General features: G+C 39.7%; 1 protein-coding gene across 1 annotated transcript; it reads right to left on the bottom strand.

The window, feature by feature from the left end:
* Nucleotides 1–613: 613 nt before the first annotated feature.
* LOC128610602 (UDP-N-acetylglucosamine/UDP-glucose/GDP-mannose transporter) lies at nucleotides 614–12,351 on the bottom strand. Its single transcript, XM_053630019.1, has 13 exons — nucleotides 12,115–12,351; nucleotides 11,098–11,131; nucleotides 10,880–10,966; nucleotides 10,502–10,569; nucleotides 2,993–3,064; nucleotides 2,827–2,895; nucleotides 2,612–2,714; nucleotides 2,299–2,391; nucleotides 1,993–2,060; nucleotides 1,706–1,784; nucleotides 1,535–1,617; nucleotides 1,394–1,446; nucleotides 614–822 (listed from the first exon to the last, which is right to left on the bottom strand). Exons 1-13 carry the CDS (start codon nucleotides 12,309–12,311, stop codon nucleotides 812–814), a joined length of 1,017 nt encoding a protein of 338 aa, XP_053485994.1. The 5' UTR covers nucleotides 12,312–12,351; the 3' UTR covers nucleotides 614–811.
* Between the last annotated feature and the right edge of the window lie 376 nt (nucleotides 12,352–12,727).

The following is a 12,727-nucleotide window of genomic DNA, read 5'->3' as shown; positions in this document are numbered from 1 at the left end:
TGTGTGTGTAACTGTGTGTGTGTGTGTGTGTGTGTGTGTGTGACTGTGTGTGTGTGACTGTGTGCGCGCGTGTGTTTCTCACTATGATTACAAATGCACACAGTGTAAAGTTGTGAAGAGTTTGAATGAGGTGTACTCATCTGAATACAAATTTATCTTGAACTTAGGAACAACACTGGGATAATTAATCACATATTACTCAGACATACATTGCATGTAAATGTGGGCTGTTGTGTATAATATTTTTATTTTCTGAATGTGGTTGCTTTGCTGGTTAACTGATTTTATGGAGGTTTTTAAAGGTATGGATACAGTTTGTTATATTACTTCATTATGCGAATAGTAAATTCCAGTTTTGAAAATTGTTTGCTTGAGTTAGATAATAAATCATAATAAAAGGATCATGTGATTTGTGATGATGTCTGTTTTCAGTGTAAAGATACAGCTGATTGTGAAACTACACCGCATTGTACACAGATAAGAGCATGAGTGTTCGTGTAAGAGCTATAGTATATCAGTGAGGACATGAGAAATAAGTAGATGTTTTATATGTATGTGTATTAACTAGAAGCAGATTAGCCCATTAGTACAGATCTCAGACCAGTGCGCTCAGTAGAGGTGACGTCCTTTACTGTGTAACTGCATTATTAATTATTCATTACAAAACAAATGACAAAATTATAATATACAGTTTTAACACACAGTCTGGAACACTTCATTAAAAACTGATATTCATTTCATTACAAATCAACCACACACACACACACACACACAGCAGCTTCATGGTTCTCACACTCATCCGTCCTCTTCATCAGGAACTCTCTGATGATTCATGAGTGAGAGAGAGAGAGTCATGTCCACAATACCACCTTATTCTCACTATCCCCTACACATGAGCCCTATGCCCTATCTAGTGCACTAACACACCACACATTAAACCAGAGACGTACAGAGTTCTAGAACGTAGACTTTACAACACAGAACCCTTACATTGTAAGGACTTGAACGTTCTAGATCTAGCTAACGGGATACATTACACTCCATCCAGCGCTGAGTGGGCTGGACCCTCCCGAAAACACCAGTTTTGTGACCAATTACAGTCATAGTGACCATGCAAAGCGCACACGTGTGTGTTCACGCACAAAGGCTTTTAGATCAGCTGTTCCCAAACTAGGGGTCGTGACCCCATGTGAAGTCTCTGGATTTACCAGTGGGGTCACGAGAGAAACTCACGTTCTCCCCTTTTTGTTTCATTCACTTATTTTACACATTAATATTACGATGAAGATGGAGATGAGTGTGTGGTTTGGGACACGCCCACACTGATGTGTAGTAGTAATAATAATAATAATAATAATAATAATAATAAGTTTAATATGAAGTGCACACTCACTGGTGCCCTCCTGAGTGAAGGTGATGTAGGAGTAGACGAGGCTCCCGGTGATGCTGATACAGAGACAAACATAACACGTTAAAAAAAAATGAATTGAGAACGTGTCACAGTGTGTGTGTGTGTGTGTGTGTGTGTGTTTACCTGATGTTTAAGCCGATGAAGTTCAACCAGGTGAAGACATAATCGCCACCAAACACCATCCCCACATACGCTACCATGATGTTCTAACATCACACACACACACACACACACGTACAGGTTATAATAAACAAACAAAAACAAAAGCAAACAAATAAACAAACACAGACTGACCTTCACACAGCCGATGATGGTGGTGGTCAGGGCAGAGTTGTAGTGTGTGCATAACACAATGGAGTACATGAGGACAAACCTAACACACACACACACACACACACACACACATACACACACACACAATGTCATAATTCATGATTTTACTAATCCTGAGGGTTTATACTGATAGAAGGAAATACAACAGCTGGAATATGAATTAACTGCGTGTGTATGTGTGTGTGTGTGTGTGCGTGTGTGTGTGTGTATATGTGTGTGTATATATGTGTGTGTGTGTGATATCTCACCCCATTACACAGGAAAGAGTAAACTGAGTGAGAAAGAGTAAATCAGTCCAGCCATCGAAACCCGCAGCCTGCGTTAACACACACACACACACACTATAATCACACACTCGCTTGAATAAACACCAAGTGTGTTTCATGTGTAAAGTGAAGGGGTGTGTGTGTGTGTGTATTACTGTATTATTACAGTACATTGTAACAATACATTATTACAGTGTATTATTTGCTTGTATTTTTCTCATTTGTAAGTCGCTTTGGATAAAAGCGTCCGCTAAGTGAATAAATGTAAATGTAATGTAAATGTATTACTTGTTGCAGGTCTCCAGTGTAGTAAGCGACACACACAGTGGGTATGATCATGAATAACGCGTTATAATACAGCAGGCCATACTCCCCCAGCTCCTGTAAACACACACACACACACACACACACACACACACACACACACACACACAGACACACACACACACACGCACACACACAGGAAATTAAATACAATTATACACTAGCAATGGCTACACCATTTCATCAGTGTGTACTACATTAGTACGGTCGGTAGGTAACAGCCAGTTGTCATGGTAACCAGGTGACACCTGGACGGAAACGCTTCACTGTTCAGGACCTTGGAGTCGAGTTTCTTCTTCATGTAAGCGCCGTTAGCTGCAGTTAATACGTTATTGACCGTGATAGACGTGTAGCCTTGGAGGTCAAAGGTCAAGTCTGTACTGTAGCAACACACACACACACACACACACAGCATGGAGTGTGTGAGTAAAAAAAGGTGTTGTGTTATACACTGTTCATTACAGATTTCTGTAAATATCCGTAAATCTTTACCTGGCAGCGATAAACGCTCCTACCATCATACTGAATACTGTCAGCTGTACACTCCATGCATACGTCTTCCTGTACACACACACACATTCAACATGGCAGCAGTTTATCACACTGTTCCACTCTTTTGTGTGTGTGTGTGTGTGTGTATGTGTGTGTGTGTGTATACCTGAGCAGGTAGCTCTCTGCTAACATGGTGAATAAAATGGAGAATCTCCTGAGCACAGTGAACATTGGCAAGCTGCAAAATCACACACACACACACACACACACACACACACACACACAGTTCAGGGCAAAAGAGAACATGACTCGCTTTAAATTCCTAAATATTGTGTTTACAGTGTGGTCCGTCTCCTGGGCTATACAGGTAGTCCCTATACCCTACTCACTATCCCTTATTTCCTATTCCCTACTCACTATCCCTTATAATCCTATTCCCTACTCACTATCCCTTATTTCCTATTCCCTACTCACTATCCCTTATTCCTATTCCCTACTCACTATCCCTTATTTCCTATTCCCTACTCACTATCCCTTATTCCTATTCCCTACTCACTATCCCTTATTTCCTATTCCCTACTCACTATCCCTTATAATCCTATTCCCTACTCACTATCCCTTATAATCCTATTCCCTACTCACTATCCCTTATTCCTATTCCCTACTCACTATCCCTTATTTCCTATTCCCTACTCACTATCCCTTATAATCCTATTCCCTACTCACTATCCCTTATAATCCTATTCCCTACTCACTATCCCTTATTTCCTATTCCCTACTCACTATCCCTTATTCCTATTCCCTACTCACTATCCCTTATTTCCTATTCCCTACTCACTATCCCTTATTCCTATTCCCTACTCACTATCCCTTATTCCTATTCCCTACTCACTATCCCTTATAATCCTATTCCCTACTCACTATCCCTTATAATCCTATTCCCTACTCACTATCCCTTATTCCTATTCCCTACTCACTATCCCTTATTTCCTATTCCCTACTCACTATCCCTTATTTCCTATTCCCTACTCACTATCCCTTATTCCTATTCCCTACTCACTATCCCTTATTTCCTATTCCCTACTCACTATCCCTTATTTCCTATTCCCTACTCACTATCCCTTATAATCCTATTCCCTACTCACTATCCCTTATTTCCTATTCCCTACTCACTATCCCTTATTTCCTATTCCCTACTCACTATCCCTTATTTCCTATTCCCTACTCACTATCCCTTATAATCCTATTCCCTACTCACTATCCCTTATTTCCTATTCCCTACTCACTATCCCTTATTTCCTATTCCCTACTCACTATCCCTTATTTCCTATTCCCTACTCACTATCCCTTATTTCCTATTCCCTACTCACTATCCCTTATTTCCTATTCCCTACTCACTATCCCTTATTTCCTATTCCCTACTCACTATCCCTTATTTCCTATTCCCTACTCACTATCCCTTATAATCCTATTCCCTACTCACTATCCCTTATTTCCTATTCCCTACTCACTATCCCTTATTTCCTATTCCCTACTCACTATCCCTTATTTCCTATTCCCTACTCACTATCCCTTATAATCCTATTCCCTACTCACTATCCCTTATTTCCTATTCCCTACTCACTATCCCTTATTTCCTATTCCCTACTCACTATCCCTTATTCCTATTCCCTACTCACTATCCCTTATAATCCTATTCCCTACTCACTATCCCTTATTTCCTATTCCCTACTCACTATCCCTTATTTCCTATTCCCTACTCACTATCCCTTATTTCCTATTCCCTACTCACTATCCCTTATTTCCTATTCCCTACTCACTATCCCTTATAATCCTATTCCCTACTCACTATCCCTTATTCCTATTCCCTACTCACTATCCCTTATAATCCTATTCCCTACTCACTATCCCTTATTCCTATTCCCTACTCACTATCCCTTATTTCCTATTCCCTACTCACTATCCCTTATTTCCTATTCCCTACTCACTATCCCTTATTTCCTATTCCCTACTCACTATCCCTTATAATCCTATTCCCTACTCACTATCCCTTATTTCCTATTCCCTACTCACTATCCCTTATTTCCTATTCCCTACTCACTATCCCTTATTCCTATTCCCTACTCACTATCCCTTATAATCCTATTCCCTACTCACTATCCCTTATTCCTATTCCCTACTCACTATCCCTTATAATCCTATTCCCTACTCACTATCCCTTATTTCCTATTCCCTACTCACTATCCCTTATTCCTATTCCCTACTCACTATCCCTTATTCCTATTCCCTATACCCTACTCACTATCCCTTATTTCCTATTCCCTACTCACTATCCCTTATTTCCTATTCCCTACTCACTATCCCTTATAATCCTATTCCCTACTCACTATCCCTTATAATCCTACTCCCTACTCACTATCCCTTATTTCCTATTCCCTACTCACTATCCCTTATTCCTATTCCCTACTCACTATCCCTTATAATCCTATTCCCTACTCACTATCCCTTATTCCTATTCCCTACTCACTATCCCTTATAATCCTACTCCCTACTCACTATCCCTTATAATCCTACTCCCTACTCACTATCCCTTATTTCCTATTCCCTACTCACTATCCCTTATAATCCTACTCCCTACTCACTATCCCTTATTTCCTATTCCCTACTCACTATCCCTTATTCCTATTCCCTACTCACTATCCCTTATAATCCTATTCCCTACTCACTATCCCTTATAATCCTACTCCCTACTCACTATCCCTTATTCCTATTCCCTACTCACTATCCCTTATAATCCTATTCCCTACTCACTATCCCTTATTTCCTATTCCCTACTCACTATCCCTTATAATCCTACTCCCTACTCACTATCCCTTATTTCCTATTCCCTACTCACTATCCCTTATTCCTATTCCCTACTCACTATCCCTTATAATCCTATTCCCTACTCACTATCCCTTATAATCCTACTCCCTACTCACTATCCCTTATTCCTATTCCCTACTCACTATCCCTTATAATCCTATTCCCTACTCACTATCCCTTATTTCCTATTCCCTACTCACTATCCCTTATTCCTATTCCCTATTCCCTACTCACTATCCCTTATTTCCTATTCCCTACTCACTATCCCTTATTTCCTATTCCCTACTCACTATCCCTTATTCCTATTCCCTATACCCTACTCACTATCCCTTATTTCCTATTCCCTACTCACTATCCCTTATAATCCTATTCCCTACTCACTATCCCTTATAATCCTATTCCCTACTCACTATCCCTTATTCCTATTCCCTACTCACTATCCCTTATAATCCTACTCCCTACTCACTATCCCTTATTCCTATTCCCTACTCACTATCCCTTATTCCTATTCCCTACTCACTATCCCTTATAATCCTACTCCCTACTCACTATCCCTTATTTCCTATTCCCTACTCACTATCCCTTATTCCTATTCCCTACTCACTATCCCTTATTCCTATTCCCTACTCACTATCCCTTATAATCCTACTCCCTACTCACTATCCCTTATTCCTATTCCCTACTCACTATCCCTTATTCCTATTCCCTACTCACTATCCCTTATAATCCTACTCCCTACTCACTATCCCTTATTCCTATTCCCTACTCACTATCCCTTATTCCTATTCCCTACTCACTATCCCTTATAATCCTACTCCCTACTCACTATCCCTTATTTCCTATTCCCTACTCACTATCCCTTATTCCTATTCCCTACTCACTATCCCTTATAATCCTACTCCCTACTCACTATCCCTTATAATCCTACTCCCTACTCACTATCCCTTATTTCCTATTCCCTACTCACTATCCCTTATAATCCTACTCCCTACTCACTATCCCTTATTTCCTATTCCCTACTCACTATCCCTTATTCCTATTCCCTACTCACTATCCCTTATAATCCTATTCCCTACTCACTATCCCTTATAATCCTACTCCCTACTCACTATCCCTTATTCCTATTCCCTACTCACTATCCCTTATAATCCTATTCCCTACTCACTATCCCTTATTCCTATTCCCTACTCACTATCCCTTATAATCCTACTCCCTACTCACTATCCCTTATTTCCTATTCCCTACTCACTATCCCTTATTCCTATTCCTACTCACTATCCCTTATAATCCTATTCCCTACTCACTATCCCTTATAATCCTACTCCCTACTCACTATCCCTTATTCCTATTCCCTACTCACTATCCCTTATAATCCTATTCCCTACTCACTATCCCTTATTTCCTATTCCCTACTCACTATCCCTTATTCCTATTCCCTATTCCCTACTCACTATCCCTTATTTCCTATTCCCTACTCACTATCCCTTATTTCCTATTCCCTACTCACTATCCCTTATTCCTATTCCCTATACCCTACTCACTATCCCTTATTTCCTATTCCCTACTCACTATCCCTTATAATCCTATTCCCTACTCACTATCCCTTATAATCCTATTCCCTACTCACTATCCCTTATTCCTATTCCCTACTCACTATCCCTTATAATCCTACTCCCTACTCACTATCCCTTATTCCTATTCCCTACTCACTATCCCTTATTCCTATTCCCTACTCACTATCCCTTATAATCCTACTCCCTACTCACTATCCCTTATTTCCTATTCCCTACTCACTATCCCTTATTCCTATTCCCTACTCACTATCCCTTATAATCCTATTCCCTACTCACTATCCCTTATTCCTATTCCCTACTCACTATCCCTTATAATCCTACTCCCTACTCACTATCCCTTATTCCTATTCCCTACTCACTATCCCTTATAATCCTATTCCCTACTCACTATCCCTTATAATCCTACTCCCTACTCACTATCCCTTATTTCCTATTCCCTACTCACTATCCCTTATTTCCTATTCCCTACTCACTATCCCTTATAATCCTATTCCCTACTCACTATCCCTTATTCCTATTCCCTACTCACTATCCCTTATAATCCTACTCCCTACTCACTATCCCTTATTCCTATTCCCTACTCACTATCCCTTATTCCTATTCCCTACTCACTATCCCTTATAATCCTACTCCCTACTCACTATCCCTTATTTCCTATTCCCTACTCACTATCCCTTATTCCTATTCCCTACTCACTATCCCTTATAATCCTATTCCCTACTCACTATCCCTTATTCCTATTCCCTACTCACTATCCCTTATAATCCTACTCCCTACTCACTATCCCTTATTCCTATTCCCTACTCACTATCCCTTATAATCCTATTCCCTACTCACTATCCCTTATAATCCTACTCCCTACTCACTATCCCTTATTTCCTATTCCCTACTCACTATCCCTTATTTCCTATTCCCTACTCACTATCCCTTATTCCTATTCCCTACTCACTATCCCTTATAATCCTATTCCCTACTCACTATCCCTTATTCCTATTCCCTACTCACTATCCCTTATAATCCTATTCCCTACTCACTATCCCTTATTCCTATTCCCTACTCACTATCCCTTATAATCCTACTCCCTACTCACTATCCCTTATTCCTATTCCCTACTCACTATCCCTTATAATCCTATTCCCTATTCACTATCCCTTATTTCCTATTCCCTACTCACTATCCCTTATTCCTATTCCCTATTCCCTACTCACTATCCCTTATTTCCTATTCCCTACTCACTATCCCTTATTCCTATTCCCTATACCCTACTCACTATCCCTTATTTCCTATTCCCTACTCACTATCCCTTATTTCCTATTCCCTACTCACTATCCCTTATAATCCTATTCCCTACTCACTATCCCTTATAATCCTATTCCCTACTCACTATCCCTTATAATCCTACTCCCTACTCACTATCCCTTATTTCCTATTCCCTACTCACTATCCCTTATTCCTATTCCCTACTCACTATCCCTTATAATCCTATTCCCTACTCACTATCCCTTATAATCCTATTCCCTACTCACTATCCCTTATTTCCTATTCCCTACTCACTATCCCTTATTTCCTATTCCCTACTCACTATCCCTTATTCCTATTCCCTACTCACTATCCCTTATAATCCTATTCCCTACTCACTATCCCTTATTCCTATTCCCTACTCACTATCCCTTATAATCCTACTCCCTACTCACTATCCCTTATTCCTATTCCCTATTCACTATCCCTTATAATCCTATTCCCTACTCACTATCCCTTATTCCTATTCCCTACTCACTATCCCTTATAATCCTATTCCCTACTCACTATCCCTTATAATCCTATTCCCTACTCACTATCCCTTATAATCCTATTCCCTACTCACTATCCCTTATTCCTATTCCCTACTCACTATCCCTTATAATCCTATTCCCTACTCACTATCCCTTATTCCTATTCCCTACTCACTATCCCTTATAATCCTACTCCCTACTCACTATCCCTTATTCCTATTCCCTACTCACTATCCCTTATAATCCTATTCCCTATTCACTATCCCTTATTTCCTATTCCCTACTCACTATCCCTTATTCCTATTCCCTATTCCCTACTCACTATCCCTTATTTCCTATTCCCTACTCACTATCCCTTATTCCTATTCCCTATACCCTACTCACTATCCCTTATTTCCTATTCCCTACTCACTATCCCTTATTTCCTATTCCCTACTCACTATCCCTTATAATCCTATTCCCTACTCACTATCCCTTATAATCCTATTCCCTACTCACTATCCCTTATAATCCTACTCCCTACTCACTATCCCTTATTTCCTATTCCCTACTCACTATCCCTTATTCCTATTCCCTACTCACTATCCCTTATAATCCTATTCCCTACTCACTATCCCTTATAATCCTATTCCCTACTCACTATCCCTTATTTCCTATTCCCTACTCACTATCCCTTATTTCCTATTCCCTACTCACTATCCCTTATTCCTATTCCCTACTCACTATCCCTTATAATCCTATTCCCTACTCACTATCCCTTATTCCTATTCCCTACTCACTATCCCTTATAATCCTACTCCCTACTCACTATCCCTTATTCCTATTCCCTATTCACTATCCCTTATAATCCTATTCCCTACTCACTATCCCTTATTCCTATTCCCTACTCACTATCCCTTATAATCCTATTCCCTACTCACTATCCCTTATAATCCTATTCCCTACTCACTATCCCTTATTCCTATTCCCTATACCCTACTCACTATCCCTTATAATCCTACTCCCTACTCACTATCCCTTATAATCCTACTCCCTACTCACTATCCCTTATAATCCTACTCCCTACTCACTATCCCTTATTTCCTATTCCCTACTCACTATCCCTTATAATCCTACTCCCTACTCACTATCCCTTATTTCCTATTCCCTACTCACTATCCCTTATTCCTATTCCCTACTCACTATCCCTTATAATCCTATTCCCTACTCACTATCCCTTATTCCTATTCCCTACTCACTATCCCTTATAATCCTATTCCCTACTCACTATCCCTTATTCCTATTCCCTACTCACTATCCCTTATTTCCTATTCCCTACTCACTATCCCTTATTTCCTATTCCCTGTCCCCTATTATATACTCCTTACTCCCTACTCATTCCTTTCTCTCCATTCACTACTCCTTATAAGGATATAAAAATACATAAATAAATCTATATAAACTGAAGTGAGGTTCAGGACGTACTTGACTTGTTTAGTTCCCAGGAGGCCGGTTAGCTGATTACCTACATACAGGAGCGGGAGAGGGAATGTCTGAAACACACACACACACACACACACACACACACACGGTTTATATAAATGCAGTTGTTCTAATAATTTCTCTCGTTTGTATAGTAACGGCTCATTCACAGGGACGTGTACAGAGAACGCTCCACTGATAATAAACAGAATAAAAATGTGTTGATGTGGTGAAGTTCTCTTTAAGGAGATGTTTATGTAACGTGTAAGGAAGGAGTCTCCAGTGTCAGTGCTGTGTAACAGTCAGAGGTAAAGCTGTAACTTTACAAAGTTTTAATCCCAACATCTTCAGGACAGTAGATTTATAACACTGTGTTTTCACCTTGCGTGGGATGTTCCTGTCCATGTCCGGAAAGTGGATGAGTCTCAGGGTTTTCCCTGACCACAACACACACACCGTCGCCAACATCTGCAACACACACACACACACACACACACACACACAGGGTTTTACTATTATAAAGTTACGTAGTGTAATCTGGATCATCATGCATCAGCATGTTTAATGTGTTAGTGTAGACGGTCATTAACGCCACTCACCTGTCCGATCCCCACACATAACGACGATGGAAATCTGACACACACACACACACACACGGTGTGTAGGACAACATCGAGATGTAATAACAATAAAAAAAGCACAGCATAACACAAAATATTTCATCCTCAGAGTTTTATTACGCTTGTACTGCACATAAAGCCATTTTAACCTGGTGTATACAGTTTGTATTTAAATCACATTCACTGTTACTTCACTGAGTCATCACTAATATCATTTAGCACAGAACACGGTCCCTCCTAATTCAGGACGACGCTGCTGATAAAAACTATCACACTCCAGCAAAATAAAGTGCACGTGGATTTAATTACAAACTCAGGATTGTGTTCAAACCACAACTTAATCCTGATTTATTCATAGTGTAAAGTTCTGAAATGTATTAGACACACCGCTGAAAGCTAAAGACTCATCAAACTCGTATTTTTATTACTGTTTAAAAACAACAACCATATAATAACATACTAAATTATCAGTCAGGGCTGATATGGAGAGTAACACCGCTGTTTACTTTAAACTTAACTGAAAGTCAGGAATCAGAATATTAATTCCACTTACAAAATAACGTCAGCACAAACAAAATTAAAATGAAATTCAACTCATTTCTGACTTTCTTTCTGACTTCAAATCAAAAACTCTGCCCTTTAAATGTCCTTCATTCGGACTTTTAAATTAATCAATCAATCAATGTCAAATGTTCCTTTTCTATTTTCTTATGACTGTAAGTATTAAATAATAATAATAATAATAATAATAATAATAATAATAATTCTTATTTAAGGTTTATTCAAGGTGTCACAGCTTCTTTAGGTTAATGAGTAACTTCATAAACTAAATGAAAGAGGATGTCAGTAAAAACACAGTGAGAAGAGGATGTATGATATTAGTGCAGTGTAACCGGGTATAATTAATTAATTAATGTAATTACTGCTCCAGTCTTACTGATAATGAAGAAGAGAGGCAAGTAAAGTGCTGACCTCTACACTGAACTCTGACCTCACCTGTAGTTGGTCAGGACGCTTTTATTCAGCACCACGATGAGGAAGGAGCTGAGGCCGTAAAACACGGCGGTGAATAACCTGAGGAATGAAACCCCGCCGCGCTGTGTGTCCTGTGAGGAGAGGAAAGGTGTGTTTCTCTCCTCAACTCTCACCTCAGCTCGAGCTCGAGCCTGAACCCGCACCCGAGCCTCCGCCATGTTTACCCCGCTCCCACCTCCGACACGCTAAACCCCGCCCACTAAACCCCGCCCACTCTTAAAGGGAAAGGACACTGCACTCAGGCTAACGTTTCCATCGTAAAGGAGCAGTTTAGTTAGAAAAATAATCATTCAAATAACACAAAATGTCCATTTACAGTGTAATGTATTTACACTTTACCCCAAATGTGACATGTTCAGAGTGTTTAGTGTCATGTGCTTCAGATTATGTTATTTTGTGGTGAATAAACAGTGTGATAATTAATCTGAAAGAGCGATGAAATTACAGACTAGATTAAAAAAAAGTTTGATCCAGTGTCGGTTTTAGTTTTAATTTCAGATCAGGTCACACTGTATGTGTTGAGGAGATGGAACCAATCAGAGACCCCAGAAACAGAAAGGACTGTGTTTAGCGG

This window comes from Ictalurus furcatus, chromosome 7 (genome assembly GCF_023375685.1).
Source record: "Ictalurus furcatus strain D&B chromosome 7, Billie_1.0, whole genome shotgun sequence".
NCBI lineage: Eukaryota > Metazoa > Chordata > Actinopteri > Siluriformes > Ictaluridae > Ictalurus > Ictalurus furcatus.
The sequence above is the reverse complement of the archived record's forward strand: the minus strand, read 5'-3'. Positions and strand labels throughout refer to the sequence as shown.